At 41.3% G+C, this 16,973-nt stretch overlaps 1 protein-coding gene across 1 annotated transcript; it reads left to right on the forward strand.

Annotated features, from left to right (window-relative positions):
• Positions 1–2,336: 2,336 nt before the first annotated feature.
• Positions 2,337–13,339, forward strand: selenot1a (selenoprotein T, 1a). The gene is made up of 6 exons (XM_080542918.1): positions 2,337–2,485; positions 4,910–5,020; positions 5,231–5,357; positions 9,321–9,408; positions 9,615–9,784; positions 12,681–13,339. Exons 1-5 carry the CDS (start codon positions 2,355–2,357, stop codon positions 9,737–9,739), a joined length of 582 nt encoding a protein of 193 aa, XP_080399044.1. The 5' UTR covers positions 2,337–2,354; the 3' UTR covers positions 9,740–9,784; positions 12,681–13,339.
• The last annotated feature ends 3,634 nt before the right edge of the window (positions 13,340–16,973 follow it).

Here is a 16,973-nt window from a genome sequence, read left to right on the forward strand (position 1 = left end):
GTGTGCTTCTGTTATGTGAACTTAAACCTTTTACCCACAATACATTTCTTTTTTTTCCTCTTTTTTTTTTTTTTTTACAAATCTTTTTATTGCAATCAACAGTCAGTGGCAAGTGACAAGAAGTAATAGCGTCTTTGTTTACATTTTTTTGTTGGGCCACAAATAATAACAATTAAAATATATATATATATATATAGAAATAAAAATAATTAATATTTTTTTATATAATAAAAGCAATTTGTAAGAATACGGTATACAGGAAGAAAATGAAAGTAAACATTGTTGTCATGGTGAGAAATAAAAATAAGAATAAAGGAAGAAGGTTTCATTAAGAGGGAAAAGGAAATGCAGTGGAGTAATCTAGGGCATTTCAGGGAGCCACAATACATTTCTGTGCACCTATTGTAGGTGGGCAACTAGGCCACTGTCTGTAGGGTTGTGGCACTATTCTGAAGTCTATTGGCGCTTCTCCACTACGTCCCATACCAGAACCCGTGCTCCTGTTTTGTTTTGCTTTCTCCACTGCCAAGTTGCCAACTGGGCCGTACCGGGCTGTAGTACCGTACTGATTTTAGCTACCCTTCCTGACTCGGAGCGAAAGGTACTACGATGTGACTCTGCAGACCGTTGATTGGTCAATGGAAATCGTCACAATAATGTCATCCCAGGTTCATATTTGAGTTCACCGCTAACCGCCCTTTTTTAAGTACCACAACAGGCTTGAAATCTGATTTCGCTCTAGGCAATGCGGAAGACAACCACAAATGTAATTTACTTTTTCTGTAATTACTTATTAATAAAGATCTGAAAAATTATAATAACCATCGTATTATCTTAGTTTAATGTCATTTCAATGCATTATAGACCTTTTCTTTATAACAAGCATAACAAAAAAATCGCTATTATGCTGATGTGCTGTGCCTATGCTTAACATAAACCGTTCCAGCGTGCATCGGGTTTTGGTGCTCAGCAGTAGAGGACAATAATAGCAAAACTATTACCTGGGCACTTCCATTAGACTACCGAGCAAGACACCGGAGCACTCATCTGCTTGTTTGTCACAGGGTGCCAGTCACCCTGTTCCTCCGCAACAAATGCGGAGATTGTATGAACGTCCCAGTCCAATGTCAGCGTCAGGCACAGCCTTCCCATAGAAATACATCAGAGCGCGATTCATATTTCCGAGATGTACAATCCTGTTTATTTAGAAATAAATTATTACCTGTGGTGTTTGACAGCGGATGATGGTAGACATTTAATGTAAAGTTATCTATCTGACATTAAGGCTGATTTGTGCATGATAGTCGTTTTTTGTGCATGATAGTCGTAACTCGTAATCATATTTTTTTTCCTTATGATTACTGATGGATAGATGATTCACTTAGACATATACTGTATATATATATATATATATATATATATATATATTGTAAATCGATTTGCATGAAGGCTTCGGTTAAATGTAAAAAATAAATCAAGTATCGAACCGGCAACCTTCAGACCTCTGGCTGGCTGCCTTAACCCCTGCACCAAACATACCACTGTGATGATATTAATGCAAATTGATAGACATACCTATTTTTTTTACACTTCTTTATTTATCTATCTATCACACTTTCAAAATATCAAGTTATCTATCTATTACACCATCAAACTATCTATCAAAGTATCAAAGTATCTATCTATCTTTCTCGTAAAAGGTGGGAACTAATATTCCCAAAAAGACACTTGACAGAACTGTCGTTCGGGATGTAGTTTCCGCCTGTGAGACATTTTTGACGCACGTATTATTTGCAACGAATTATTTGAGCCACATTGATGGAACTGAACGCAAACTGAAATTAGCGCCCGGATCGGATTTAAACCTGGATCGGATTTAATCAGCGTTGTAGGAACAGGGCCCAGGACACATTGCTTAAGTTCAGCTCTCAGCACTGAGAAAGCTTGCGGCAGTATTATAGTTAGCCAATGAGACACACACACGCAAGTCGCAAGTTACACACACGACGCCACAGGAAGTGATTCAGCATAGTTTTGTTTTTGTTTTTTTTTCATTCTGAAGGGAAAGAGCAACATATTGCACATTCGAAGTGCAGTTGCTCTTAAGCCCAAGCCACGTTATTTATGAAAAATATTTCTGTTGACCAAATACGACACTGTGACTTTCCCACCCAGTCAACAAACAAAAAAAACACGGCTTTGTTGCTCATCGTCATATTTCACTCGGGGTCAAAGAAGGGGCGGAGTAGTGGCGGAAGTAGCATCATATCCCCGGAAGTAGCATCATATCCCCGGAAGTAGCATCATATCCGAGCTCCACTCTCCCTGCCCTGGTACTATTGAACCAAGCAGCCATGGTGAAGGGTTGGTTCTCGTTGCTGTTTCTCGCAGCTCTCTCTCTCTGCGCTGCGTCGGCGGATAACGGCGGCGTGAAGAAGATGAAGATGCAATTCGCCACAGGTCCTCTCCTTAAATTCCAAATTTGGTAAGAAACGTATGACACGTGAGTTGCAATGTTGTGTTCTGGACGTTAGCTGTTAGCCTAGCCTAGTAGCTTAGCTTAGCTAGTTCTGCTAGCTACAACAGTAACCGTTGGTGCTCCGCGGTTTAAGGCCGAAATGACTTGTGACATGTTTTGATTTGCTAATTCATGTCCTGTTTGTGATAAACGCACTGATCGGCTGTGACTTCGTGACGTTAGCATTATAAGGTTCTATCTCCGTTTTTGTTCTAGTTTGGTCAAAATTGAGCGTTTTACATAATCTTTGTTTCAGACTATGTAAACATTTTTTTAATGACTTAGGCAACTACTGGTTTATGATGATTTGACTAGCTGGTGTCACACATGTGGGTTTTTATTCATGAGCTCCGGGCTTGTATTCATCTCTATTGAGCGACGGTCTTATATCAGGGTTTATACAGGAATCTTGAGGTTAATTTGAGAGTGACCGTTGGATCTAAGTGACAGCTGACACTAGAACAGCCGTGTCTATGTTACCTACTCAGGGTATATACAGGAATCTTGAGGTTCATTTCAATACCTTTCTAAGACTTTTTAAAGACCTTGTCAATATTTTTCCAGACCTCATCGCCACTTGGAGCTGTAACCGTTTACATCAGTGACACCTTTAACTTAACAGTTTTAGTTTGCAATAGACTAGACCACTATCATACACCAGAATTCCCGGTTCATCTTAGTTTTTTAATAAAAACTAATACATTCACGAACTTTTACTAAACGTTTTTAGGACTCAAACTCTTTGGACAGAGTCTAATTCAGAATAATACCTACAGAATTCAAGACCTCAAAAAATCGTGATAAGACTTTATAATACTAATTAAGTGACAGTTGGATCTAAGTGACAGTTGGATCTAAGTGACAGTTGACACTAGAACAGCCGTGTCTATGTTACCTACGGCCTTATATGGTATTATAGGGATCTTAAATGTCTAGGATGAAAGAAAATGGCAAGATTGACTAGTAGTAGTTTGAATGACTCAGACTAACCTGTGTGACGGGTGGGGAGGGGAAGACTCCTGTGGCCTCATAGCCCTTGGCCTCCTCCAGGACATTCCTCTCTTCATTGGGCTGGAGAAGAAATTAATGTTAGTTATAGTTGGTTAAATGCGCAAGATGAGTGAAAATTATTATTTCAAATGTTTGAAAGAAAGTCGTCTATGTAACTTTGATAAAAAACAACAACATTATCACACCAACTCGTGACGTTCATCTCCATTTTTTGTCAAAATATAGTTTTTTTTTTTTTACATAATCTGATCCATTAGGTGTTTATTAATGCCTGTGTGGTGTTATTTTTAAAATGTTGACATTTTTGAGTTAGTAATTCATAAAATACAAAGGTTCCATGCCATCTCACAAAACATAATGGAATATGCATCCACATGTTTATTTGCGAGGGACAGCGGGTGGTTGTGGTTGTGTCTGTGGAAAGGAGGTTGAAAATAGAACCGTGCTTCCGCTGTCAAAATAGCTCAGCGACAAGGCTGGGAAGTTATTCTAGCGTTTTTTGTCAGGCCTATAGATGGATTAACGTGTAGCTCCCATATCTAGTGATTACTGTAACTCGGATTAAGATTACTGATGTGAGTTGGGTTGTGTGACATGTTGATATTCTATAGTTGTTCCATTTTGGTGACAGCAGAACAGTCAGCGTGTGCCACTGCCACACATGGAATATCATGCAGGGTATTCGTTACAAGCGATCAAAGATCAGGGTTCCCACGGGTCCTTGAAATCCTTGAAAGTTTGTGAATTTGAGAAAAAGAAATCAAGATCTTAAAAGTTTTTGAAAATAGACATCGGTCATTGAAAGTGCTTGAATCCCCCCCCCCCCTCTCTCTCTCTCTCTCTCTCTCTCTCTCTCTCTCTCTCTCTCTCTCTCTCTCTCTCTCTCTCTCTAAAATAATGTGTATTCAAAAATGTTTTACTTAGCTCGTCAACTAGTAAATAAGTCTCTGTATTGCTTAACCTTACACATATTTCACAATATATTGTTTTGCTGTGCTGTGGTAGAGAAGGCAAGAGACCATCTAGTGTTCACACATTCAAGCCTCTCTTTGTAATTGTTGTCTGAGCGGAGAGTTCCTATTATATAAATTCTCATCTAGTTCTGTCTCAAACTATGCCGTGATGGGTCCTTGAATTTGAGGGAATTGAGTCTTGAATCCCTTGAAAGGTGCTTGAATTTGATGTTTCTGAAGATGTCCTTCTTTGGTTTAGGCTATAGCCGAGAGTGCATCTGTTTGGGTTTGTTTGTGAGCAAGTGTATCTAGCCTGGCCTCTTAAGACTAGGAGTGTGTTTCTGAGTTTGCGTCACTGCGTTCCCCAGACTATGTGTTCCCCAGACTAATGCCATGTATGTTCATATCTCCCCCATCTCTCACACAGCATCTCCTGAGGGTACAAGCGGGTGTTTGAGGAGTACATGCAGGCCCTGGTCCAGCGGTACCCAGACATCCGCATTGAGGGGGAGAACTACCTCCCTCTACCCGCCTACCGGTAAGTTATACTTTATGCCACCATGGCAACAAATACGCCCATACAGTATGTGACATCCCCTGAGGGTAACGGCCCTCCCTCCCAGGAATCGGGAGTTTTGTAGCTGAACACTCTGGTGTTCATAATTTTTTTGTGGAGTTTGTTTGTTTGTTTTGTGTTGTACATGGAGATTGAGTGTGTTCAAGTTGTTTTTTTGTTTCCTGTCCTCAGACACATCGCCTCCTTCCTGTCTGTGTTCAAGCTGGCAGTGATTGGGTTGATCATCATAGGCAAGGACCCGTTTGCCCTCTTTGGTGTGCAAGCTCCGGGCATCTGGGTGTGGGGTCAGGAGAATAAGGTGAGTCCAAGTTCTCCCTGGTTAAGACTAGGGATGCTCCGATCTGGATTTTTGGGGCCGATACCGATCACCGATTTTTTTCCTCAAGATCAACCGATACCGATACCGATACCGATTTTTAAAAAAATACATAACTGTAGGCCTACTGACTGGATAGCCTACATATTTTTTGCTTTTTAGACAAAAGTTTTGATCCATTAGGCACCAAGCAAACGCAGACCCATTTTTATGGCATAGTAAAAGTCTGGCCTATCACCCAGTTAGGGCCTGAAGCCCAAGTCAGTCGATATGGCTGTATAAAAGACATCATAAACGTGGCCTTCATGGTTTACATACTGTTACGTCCTCCTATGTTTTCTGTTCAGTTATCTGTCTTCCCCAGAAAGAAAAAAAAAGGAAAAAAAGATCGGTTTTTGCGATCGGCCATTTTTGCCGATCACCGATCGAGTCATTTGGAGTGAAATCGGCCGATTTAAATCGGTGGCCGATAAATCGGAGCATCCCTAGTTAAGACATAGGCTACACGGCGCCAGATTTGGCTGAAATGGCGATGATCTGATATCGTTTACACCTCACGGCGACACGCACGAATTCGTGAGCTGAGACGGTGACGAGACGATAATGCTGGGAGGGTGTTGTGGAGTCGTGTGGTCAGCGATTGGGTGCGTTTCTTGATAACGATGACGCAGACACCCACAAATGTATTGTGGTTTACTTAATACTGTTCAGCACTTGGTTACATTCAATGCATGACTTGTGCTATATAGGCTAAATAAAATTATGAAAGCGGCAAGTAACAAGTGTGTGCATCAAAGGTCTAGGCATTAGGCACTTAACATCCATATGCTGTATAAATAAAGTTTGATTGATGTATGCGCATTGCGTGCGACCCAACCATTCAGCGCAAGTCTTGTGCTATAAATAGCCGTGCTGTGATATTATTTACCGTCTTAGAAACATCTTAGCAAGAGGCACTTATAACAATTATCATAAAGTTTATTATGCATCAGCTCTTTTTATGCAACCTAAATTTACACATGAATAACGTACATGCCAGATCTTGGATGCAGACGTAATGTATGCGGAGAGACGATTGATCGGGAGTTGACAATACTACTGAATGAATATTATTTTACGGTACTGTCTCAATTATATTTTAATAAGTTTCTGGGTCTACCAGTACGCGCATGCCCGGTGTACCTGAATACGCGGTTCCATGTGGCCAGAGATTATTTTGCGCAACAATGAGAAAACATTGGTGACATCGTTACATCTTAACTGCTCCTCCTGAGACATCTTCTGACCCTCACCACTACGTCTCCTAAAGACACCCGCTTTTCCCTCTACTGTGTCCCTAAGAACTTCTACTGCCCCCCTTGTACTGTTTCTCAGTTTCTCCAGTAAAAAATAAATAAATAAACGTTTTAGTAGAAGGTGATAATAGGGAGAAGGTTTTTCCTTCTATCAGTGGCCCCGGGCCCGAGCTAGAGTACTCTTCCTGCAACGAATAGTGGACTGCTGATTCACATGCTTAGTATTCAAATGTATTGATTGTAAGTCGCTTTGGAATAAGGCGTCTGCTAAATGCCAAAAATGTAAATGTAAATGTAGAAAACGCTTGTGTGGCCAGAGATCGAAATTACTTTTCTTCGTCATTTTGTCGTCGTGTAGCCTAGGCCTAAGTACCTCCTGGCTCAGCTTATATAAAGCTCACAGCTATACTCTCGGAGACCTGTTTTTCACCCATCACTGCTACTCTAGAATGATAGGCTGAAATGATACATATGTTCCTGTTCGTTCACTTTAAGCACCAACATTCCTATCAATGGCCCCGGGCCCGAGCTGGATTACTCTTCCTGCTACGACTGGTGGATTGATGATTCACTTGCTTAGTATTCAAATGTATTGATTGTAAGTCGTTGTGGAATAAAGGCATCTGCTAAATGCCAAAAATGTAAAGAATTTAACATTTGTAGTGATTCTAAACTATGTTGACCAAGTTTAAGTTCTGACAGGAAATCTGACTGGGTCTTTTAAGAGCCCTGAGACACCGTACTCCGTACTTGCATAGTGAGGTTCTTTGATTTAAACATAGTCTTGTTCACAGACACTTCTGTCCAAATGTGGAAGTGTCTGGGATGCCAAAAAGTCCTAGTGGTCCAGCTGTATGCCCAAATTATAGCACCACCTTTGTTTTGTGGCGGCTGTGGCGCAGGAGGTAGAGTCGCCGCCTAATGATCACAAGGTTGTGATCGGGGGTTCGAGCCCCGACTGGCCACATGTCGAAGTGTCCTTGGGCAAGACACTGAACCCCAAAATTGCTCCCAGTGAGCGGGCCAGCGCCTTGCATGGCAGCTTGCCGCCATTGGTGGGTGAATGAGAGGCCGTTGTAAAGCGCTTTGGAGCAGAAAAAAAAGTGCTATATAAGTGCAGTCCATTTACCATTTACCATTCACCATTCCAGACCTCTGCAGGCTTTTAGGTACCTTTTAGCAAATTATAACCTGACCATTTATTTTGGTGATAACTAGTGGTTTGCACCTGGCTCTGAAGGCTCTGTAGTGTTTCTGATTTGGTGGGCAGTTGTTTTGGGGGTTTTATTAATTATGGTGAGCATTCTTCTGCAGTCATCCACCGTAGAAGTCTTCCATTGGCTACCAGTGCGATTGCTGAGCTCACCAGGGCTTTTTTGTTGCTCCAAACTGTTGATTTTGGCAACCGTACGTTTTAGGCAATGTTTCATTCTGCGTGTTTATAGAGATGATCCACAAATGCATTGGCTTTATAGTTGATCTCCGTTTAACTAGAATATCTTGGCAGAAGCTGTAGGCTAGGAAGGCTTCTGCAAAACGATTTTTTGCAATGACTTGGTTTATAGCTTTTCACTACGGTTTATACACAGAGGGCGACCGTCATTTGACACAAGTCGCAAAGGCATCATGAACATTCCATTGTTGCCCGGCAACATCAGTTGTTGTCTTTGTCCTAATTTAAAATTTTAATTTGGACATTTATTAGATGCTTTTAATCCAAAGCGATTTACAATTACGAATTACAGGGACATTCCCCTGGAGTAACTGAGGGCTAAGTGCCTTACTCAAGGGCACACTAGTAGTGGTGTGGTTTCAGGCGGGATTTGAACTCACAACCTTCTGATCACAAGTCCATCTCACTATCCACTACACCAGTGTTTCTCAACCCTCTCCTCGGGGCGCCCCAGCCGCACCACATATTTGATCTGTTCCACCACCAGCTCACCTGATTCAACTAATCAAGTACAAAGAAATGATGGTTTGTACTTGATTAGTTGAATCAGGTGTGCTGGTGGTGGAACAGATCAAATATGTGGAGCGCCTGGGGCGCCCCGAAGAGAGGGTTGAGAAACACTGCACTAGACCACCACTACCATGTCCTCATCTGTGAAAAGTGTAAACACAGAACAACCTACTGGTCTAAGTTGGACGACCCTAAAAACCTAACCATTGAACACAGTTTATTGTGCAATATCACAGGCATGAATTAGCCTAAGATGACGACGACTGCTTTCAACTGCTCTATTCAAACCTTAACTTGACTGTTTATCTACAAACAATAGCCTAGTTGATCAAAGAGGGTATTCCTAGCTAGCTGGCATTTTAACTAGCATTGCACATTTTAAAAAGTTCCTTAATCAATAACCGTAACAATCAATCAATATGTATATAGTTAAGAAACCATTCTACGGGCATGTGGGGGGGAGGGTTCTTGGAATGTTCTTGGGGGTTCTTGGAATGTTCTTGGAATGTAACATCCAATGAAATTGCAAGCACCGTCACCCATCACTCTGTCCAGTTCAATCCATGCCAGAACGGTTCTCCAGACCTCCAAAAGAGGTGTGAGAACAACTTGATTCGGAGGTATGGAGGCTACATGAGACTTAAGTCATCTGCAATTACATCACATTACTGTGTGTGTCTCTTTCAGATTTATGCCTGCATGATGGTGTTCTTCTTCAGCAACATGATTGAGAATCAGTGTTTGTCAACGGGAGCTTTTGAAATAACTTTAAATGGTAAGGTCAGGTGTTTGTTGTACTGTTTTATTGATTTGCATTCATATTTTCATTTAATCTCCCTGCCCCTACAGTACTTTGGTACCATTAAGTGTTTTTTACCTTTCATGATGAAACTGAATTCTGGGATGAGTATGTGCTTGATTATTAGTTTTCACACCGGGTGTGTGAGTGCTGATGGTTAACGTGTTTCTCCTTCTGGCCAGATGTGCCAGTGTGGTCCAAGCTGGAGTCAGGTCACCTGCCCTCCATGCAGCAGCTGGTCCAGATCCTGGAGAACGAGATGAAGATGAATGTACACATGGACACACATCAGCACCACCGCTCCTAACCCTGCCTCTGCTCCCCCCTTGGATGGAGCCAAAGACCCCTCCACGTACGTAAAGCCCAATGCACACGGCGTGCGATTTTGTCGCACCGCCGAATTCGATTCCATTGTTTTGAATGCATCTCAATGAGACGATGCACACGGTGTGCGATGCGATATTGTCGCACGACAACATTCGATTCTCCATTCACATTCATTCACCGAAGCAGTAAGCATATAATACAACCTTGCATCAAAAGTATTTTTTTGTTAGGGGCCTATTTTATGAATTTACAGTCATGGCCAAAAATACTGTTACCCCTGCACTTCTGTCAGATAATGCACCACTTCTCCCAGAAAGTTGCAATTACTAGGAATGCACTGAAATGAAAATTCTTGCCCCGAAGACGAAACCGAACTTAAGGAAACACTTGGCCGTATTCTGAATACCGAATGCGTACTGGCAGTTTTTCATTTATTAAATAAATGTGGCTTTTTCATGCTTGTGTGCTTATTCATGTAAAATGATAATTATCAAAATTACGTGTTTGAAATACGTTTTTAATAATATAATAACGTTTAGGGTTAATAATATTTCCTCATTTCATGACAAATTGTGACAGAGGCTGGTGAAAGGGGTCACCAATCAAAATGTTCACTTTTATTTTGAAAACGGAAATACATTTCAACATTGTTGAAAATCACATCACACACTCGCTAGTCAAGCCAAAATATTGCAATGCAATGGATTCGGTGAGTAATACCCACTGCTACCTAGTTAACTACAACACTGCTTTACATTGTTAGCAACAAGTCACAAGTCAATGTTGGAATGTGCCTCTCGTTGTCGTTCAGAGAACAGATGCAATCACTCAATGCTCGTCTCATTCAATCAGCATGGATTGCTTGCACTGTTTGATCGCGTCATAAAAAAAAACGTCTTGTATTCGGTAAACTTTAGGTCTTTTCACACCGAATGGCCGAACACCGAATGTGCTTTCTTTTTTTGCTATTTTCGTCCAAATACATTCTGTGGCTGAACTTTCGGTGCATCCCTAGCAATTACAAATGCTTTGGTATTCACATGTTTATTTCTATTGTTTTGCATTGACACAACAGAACAGTTTCTTACACCTCTACTGGAATTTTAGACAGACTCTTCTTTTGCCAACTGCTCCATTTCTCTCGTTTGAAGGGTTCCTTCTCCCAACGGCTGTTTGAGAACACTCCACAGGTGTTCTGTGGGATTTACATCTGCACTCCTTGCTTGCCACTTCAGAACTCAACAGCGCTTTGTCTTGAACCATTTCTGGGTGCTTTTTTAACTATGCTTTGGGTCATTGTCCTGCTGGAAGACCCATGACCCTTGACGGAGACCCAGCTTCCTGACACCGGGCCCTACATTGCGCCCCAAAATTCTTTGGTGTTCTTCAGATGCAATGCACACGGGCACGGTTATCCGGTGCCAGAGGCAGCAAAGCAACCCCAGAACATCTGTGAACCTCCACCACGTCTGACTGTAGGGACTGTGTTGTTTCTTTGAAGTCCTCATTTAGTTTTCAGTACAATGATGTGCTTTACCAAAAAGCTCTATTTTGGTCTCATCTGTCCTCGGGATGTTGGGTTTGTGATTTTGTGATTTTGGCTTTCCCTGGTACATTTTGGCAAACTCCAGTCTAGTTTTTTTATGTCTCTGTATCAGCAGTGGGGTCCTCCTGGGGTCTCCTACCATAGCGTCACATTTCAAACAGATGGCGACGGATAGTGCGAGCTGACACTGTTGTACTCTGTGTCTGTAGCTGACAGGTTGTACTCTGTGTCTGTAGCTGACACTGTTGTACTCTGTGTCTGTGGCTGACACTGTTGTACTCTGTGTCTGTAGCTGACCCTGTTGTACTCTGTGTCTGTAGCTGACACTGTTGTACTCTGTGTCTGTAGCTGACACTGTTGTACTCTGTGTCTGTGGCTGACACTGTTGTACTCTGTGTCTGTAGCTGACACTGTTGTCCTCTGTGTCTGTAGCTGACACTGTTGTACTCTGTGTCTGTGGCTGACACTGTTGTACTCTGTGTCTGTAGCTGACACTGTTGTACTCTGTGTCTGTAGCTGACACTGTTGTACTCTGTGTCTGTAGCTGACACTGTTGTACTCTGTGTCTGTGGCTGACACTGTTGTACCCTGTGTCTGTAGCTGACACTGTTGTACCCTGTGTCAACAGGTCAGCTTGAATTTGTTTGGAAGTTGATTGAGGTTTTTTATCCACCATTCGAACAATCCTTCGTTGCAATCTGCAATTCATCATTTTCTTTCTCCTCCTTCCACGTCCATTAGACAGTGCCACGGGCTGTAACACTTCTTGATGACGTTGCGCACAGTGGAGACAGGAACATTAAGATCTCTGGAGATCGACTTGTAGCCTTGAGATTGTCCATGCTTTTGGTTCTCAGATCCTCAGACAATTCTCTGCCCTTCTTTCTTTTTTCCATGCTCAACAAATGTCGAGTCAACTTTTCACCATTTTTAAATGGTTGCAAGTGTGATTTTCTATATTGTCAGCACCTGTAACTTGCCACAGGTGAGTTTATATACACATTTAAAGGAGCATTACATCATGCTTGAAATAAAATTGTCTTTATAATAATTTTGTCCAGTCCATTTTTAGAGTTGTGTGTGGAATGATATCAAATTTGATCAGATATCAGATTTCTCTCAGATTTTTTGTGTTCCGATGCAATCAAAAGAAATAAAAATGTGAATACCAAAGCATTAGTAATTGCAACAATTGTCTGGGAGAAGTGGTGCATTATCTGACAGATGTGCAGGGGGTTCCAATATTTTTTGCCTTGACTATGTCCCATCAAACAGACTGCTGGGAGTTTTGGATATGCTAATGATTGTGACCCAATATGACCAGACATTTCATCAACATCATGTTCTCTCTCTCTCTTTCTCTCTCTCCTTGTAGATTTGAGGTGGGTTTCTCATTGGGCTGTGAGGTGATGTTTATGAAGGTCTGCGCTGAAGGCAGGAAGACTGCTAGCACAGACTGGATGTCGCCATTGCTCCTCACCACGCCCCCTAGAGACGCCCCACCCCTGACGCTGGACAGGGATCTATGGCAACCATGGTGGCCATTTTGTTGTACTACTACTACTACTACTACTACTTCAGATCATTAATTCTGGTGTAATAAACATTGCATTTGGGCTCTTGAGTTTACACAGATCAATTGAGTGTAATCCTATTGAGTTTCATTGGGAGGTATGGTCAGGTATTAGAGATAAAACATGTTTGATTTTCCCCATCCAGAATGAGTTAAACTGGTCACATGATCAATCCATCTGAGCAACACTTTTCTTTTTTTCTCCTTTTTTTTTTCTCCAACTTTTGAGCCATTATCTGTAGATTTAATAATTTGTAGTCTTAATTTAATTACATGTCTACATACATGATCAGACAATGTAATATGTTTCTACAGAACATATTACATTGTCTGATCATGTATATTGAGAACATTTAAAGTCCCCGTCTCAGTTACATTTCTGAATTGCAATTTTTAGATTTTATTGTAAAGCTGGATGTGGAGCTAAAAAGATTAATAAAAATGAGTATGTTAATTGTGAACTGGAGTTGAGTTTTTGTTTTTCTCTGTATCCACCATCATAGACATGGTTGACTTACTTACGTATCCTCATATCACTGTACAGGGATGCAAACATGTCACCTTTCTGCTAAATTAGCCATTTTTATCTCAAAATATGTCATCCATGTGACTTGTGTAGATCTGCAGAAAATTATTTTGGGGGGGGTACAATTCCAGACAGCATAGAGAACACAGTCACAGTAAACTGTTTTCGAAGTAATTCTGCAGGTGTTAAGGTCAGGGCTGCCGCTACTTACACATGCATCATTGTTAGACCACCGTTAGTGCTAGCGATATCTATTTAACACCATTAGTGCTAGCGCTATCCCCCCCCCACCTAAGGTTAGCCGCAAAAAAAAATGTGTCACCTTTTTGGGCCATCACCAGTTTGCACCCCTGATCACAACAGAAATAATTGTCTAAAGTAACCACTAACGGTACACAAATGATGTTCAATAAAGGGAAAATCTCACACGCCTTTTGTCAAAGTATAGAAGTCCATGAAGAGACAAGATGGCAGTAAAATCCTTCATATTAAAAGACCAACTCAAAACAGCCAGAGAAAACAAGACACCTGAACAACGGTTAACAGATGTGCTTGTTGGTCGTGGGTTTGCAGCAACCATTAACAGCTCTGATTGTTAACTGGGCTTAGGGAAACAATCGTGTCGTGTTAAAGTACATCACCTGGTTGACCCACTTCTGCTTTGCGTCTGTTAGAGCGTCGCGCAAGTTAGCGGCTAAACACAGACCAGTACCTGCAATCTCACGCCATGTCGGGAAGAGCAGCGCTTGAATAAAGTTGCAGTAACTACGCTTTTATCTATGCATTTTTATTCAGTCTTATTATGTTGTTAAATGTTTATCTATTTATTTTCTATATATAGATGTATCCTTGCCATTTTTATTTTTTATTTCTATCCTTTTTCTGTAGTTATTTTAATGCTATATGTAATGCACTTTGAATTGACCCTGTTGTATGAAATGTGCTATACAAATAAACTTGCCTTGCCTTGCCAATGCAATTCAACAGCATGTTATCCTCCTCTGTCAAGATCCTATCAACAACCTTGTGCTCAGCAGACTAGGCAGACGCCCCAATCCTATTAAGCAGATAATTGGCGAGCTTTCCTCCATTCTTTTTCTGCACCAAAAAAACACCAGCCAAACTACCTTGACATGCCCATGCCTACATTTAAGTGTTTTGCTGCTCAAATGAAATGCATGTTCAATTGGATTTAAATCTGAAGATTGACTTTGGCCAATCAAGAACTTTCCACCTTTTGGCCCTAGTTACTTGTTCGTGATGTGTTTTTGTTTTTGGTATTTATTTTTTTCTGAGTGGGGCAGTCCCACTCATATTTTTCATCTTATTGGACAGATATAGTGAAGACAGACAGGAAAGTAAGGGAGAGAGGGCATGGGCCGGATTCGAACCCATGTCAACATGGGCATAATGTGTACACTGTAGACCGCAGTGCTAGACCACTGGACCACCCCAGGCCACACGTCAGTTGTTTTTAATGATGGTGAACATTCTTCACGCTTATCCACTGTACGGTTTTTCTTCAGATCTTCAGCCTAATATGGCTTCCTTGAATTTCATTGACGCCTCTTCGGTCCTCGTGTTGACACACACTAATAGCAGAGTCCAAAGACAAACGCAAAGCCTAGAATCAACACTAAACATTGACAACTCTCTTGTGCCTGCACAAATGATGTGACGGACCACATTTTATTTAGCAGAAACAATTGTCCCATTTCCTTTGGTGCCCTGAAATAGGGGGGCTATATATGATGTATATTATGTATGTACCTTAGTACTGTAATTGTTTGATTTCAAATTGAAACATTTGGAGTAGAATAAAATGCTAGTAGAAAAATGCTTCACTGTTCCAATACTAACACAGGGGTACTGTATCTCACATTTTCCATGTTTGGCAGTGTAGTGGTTTTATATCATGTTATACTGAGAAATGTAAGTCTCTCTACAGTTTGGTGAATCTAGCACTCAAGGAAGGCCCACAGGGATGGGCCAAGGTCTGTGGCGCAGTGAATAATTCTGACTATGGACAGGGCCCATAACTTGTGTAATCACAGATTTGTAATATGATTGGTTCCCAAGAATGGTGACCTCATGACCAAGGACAGTTCTATAAATATGAGTCCTGCCCATCGTTGGGGGCTGCTTCTTGCTTTTGGGCCATTGCTTCTTGCTTATTGGTCTGCTCATTTCTCTCTGCGCTCATGTAACTTGTCTTAATAAAATACCTCTTTGGAGACAATTGATCTAAGCTCTTTGTGCTTTGTAAGTTCTACTAAATCTATTAAGTATCAATTATATCCACGACAGCAGCTTCAGTGATTAAACGGTTTAGCTGGAGGCTGATTTAGCTGAGTCTTATCCAGGTGAAATGTCTTACAAGCAGTCCATCTTGGATTACACCAGACTCCGAGATCCCATTGTTGAAGAGAGAATGTGGAGTCTTCTATTGTCACTCATTTGTTCCATGAGCTTGTCGTCCTCACTGGCTACAAATAAATAGTGTCTTATTAGATTTACATTAATTAATTAATTAAGATAATACTAAATCAAAGCTTAGTTCAACAATTCTTTGTGCATACTTTTAATTAAATAACTTTTGAGTCAGATTATTGAGTCATGCTCTGCTATGAACAATACATAGCCACATTTCCCTGCCAACCCTAACGAACTAACTAACTAACTAACTAACTAACCCTTGTAGCTGCTATCATATAAGGCACTACACTTTTTTTTACAATTTAAATACATTTTCGGAGCAGCTTCCTAAACACTGCTCCATGGATGTACTCAGTGGCGGACTCAGGCTGTTTGAAGGGCAGGGGGGGCGAAAACAAAAAAAGGGCACCTACTGCACAACATGGGACCCCATCAGTGCACATGGTCAAGTTTAGACCATTGGAAGGGCAGCCAATAGGGCACGTCCTATAATTTTGCGGTCACCCCCACTGTCTCCCCCCTTGAGTCCGCCAGTGGATGTACTGTAGATGAGTGACATCCCTGGGCAATCACTGCATGCTTCCTTGTCCAGCAGCTGTCTTTTAATCCCATGTGATTGCTTTATCCCTTGGTTAATCTCTGTCCACTTGACACAAAATGCATCATCATGAGACTATTCCATTAAGTAACATCTATGCTTGCTATTAGAATATCTGAGGCTCTGTTGTGCAGCAGAATAAAATTCAGGACCATGTCAATGACAAGAAATATATGACCCCAAAAATATCTTTGGGTAAACAATTCTGCTTTAAATACTGTATGATTCAGCATAACATTTTAGTTGATCCTTTTTGTATTCTCTCTCTCCATCACTACCATGTTTCTCTCCATCCCTCAAAGAATTATTTCTCCTTTTCTCCTTAATCCTTGTTTCCATGGTAAAAAGTAGAAACGGATGGATGGAGAGATGGAGAGATGGATAAATAAAAAGAAGGGAGGAGTTGGAGGAGAAGAAGATAGCAGCGGAGGAGGAGAGAACAGAGCACCCACGTATCTCCATCAGCTGTTCACCCTCTTCCTCCCTCCCTCCCTCCACTTTCTCTCTCTCTCTCTCTCACCCCTCCCTCTCCTCC

The sequence above is a fragment of the Nansenia antarctica genome (genome assembly GCF_963989245.1).
Source record: "Nansenia antarctica genome assembly, chromosome: 12".
Taxonomy (NCBI): Eukaryota; Metazoa; Chordata; class Actinopteri; order Argentiniformes; family Microstomatidae; genus Nansenia; species Nansenia antarctica.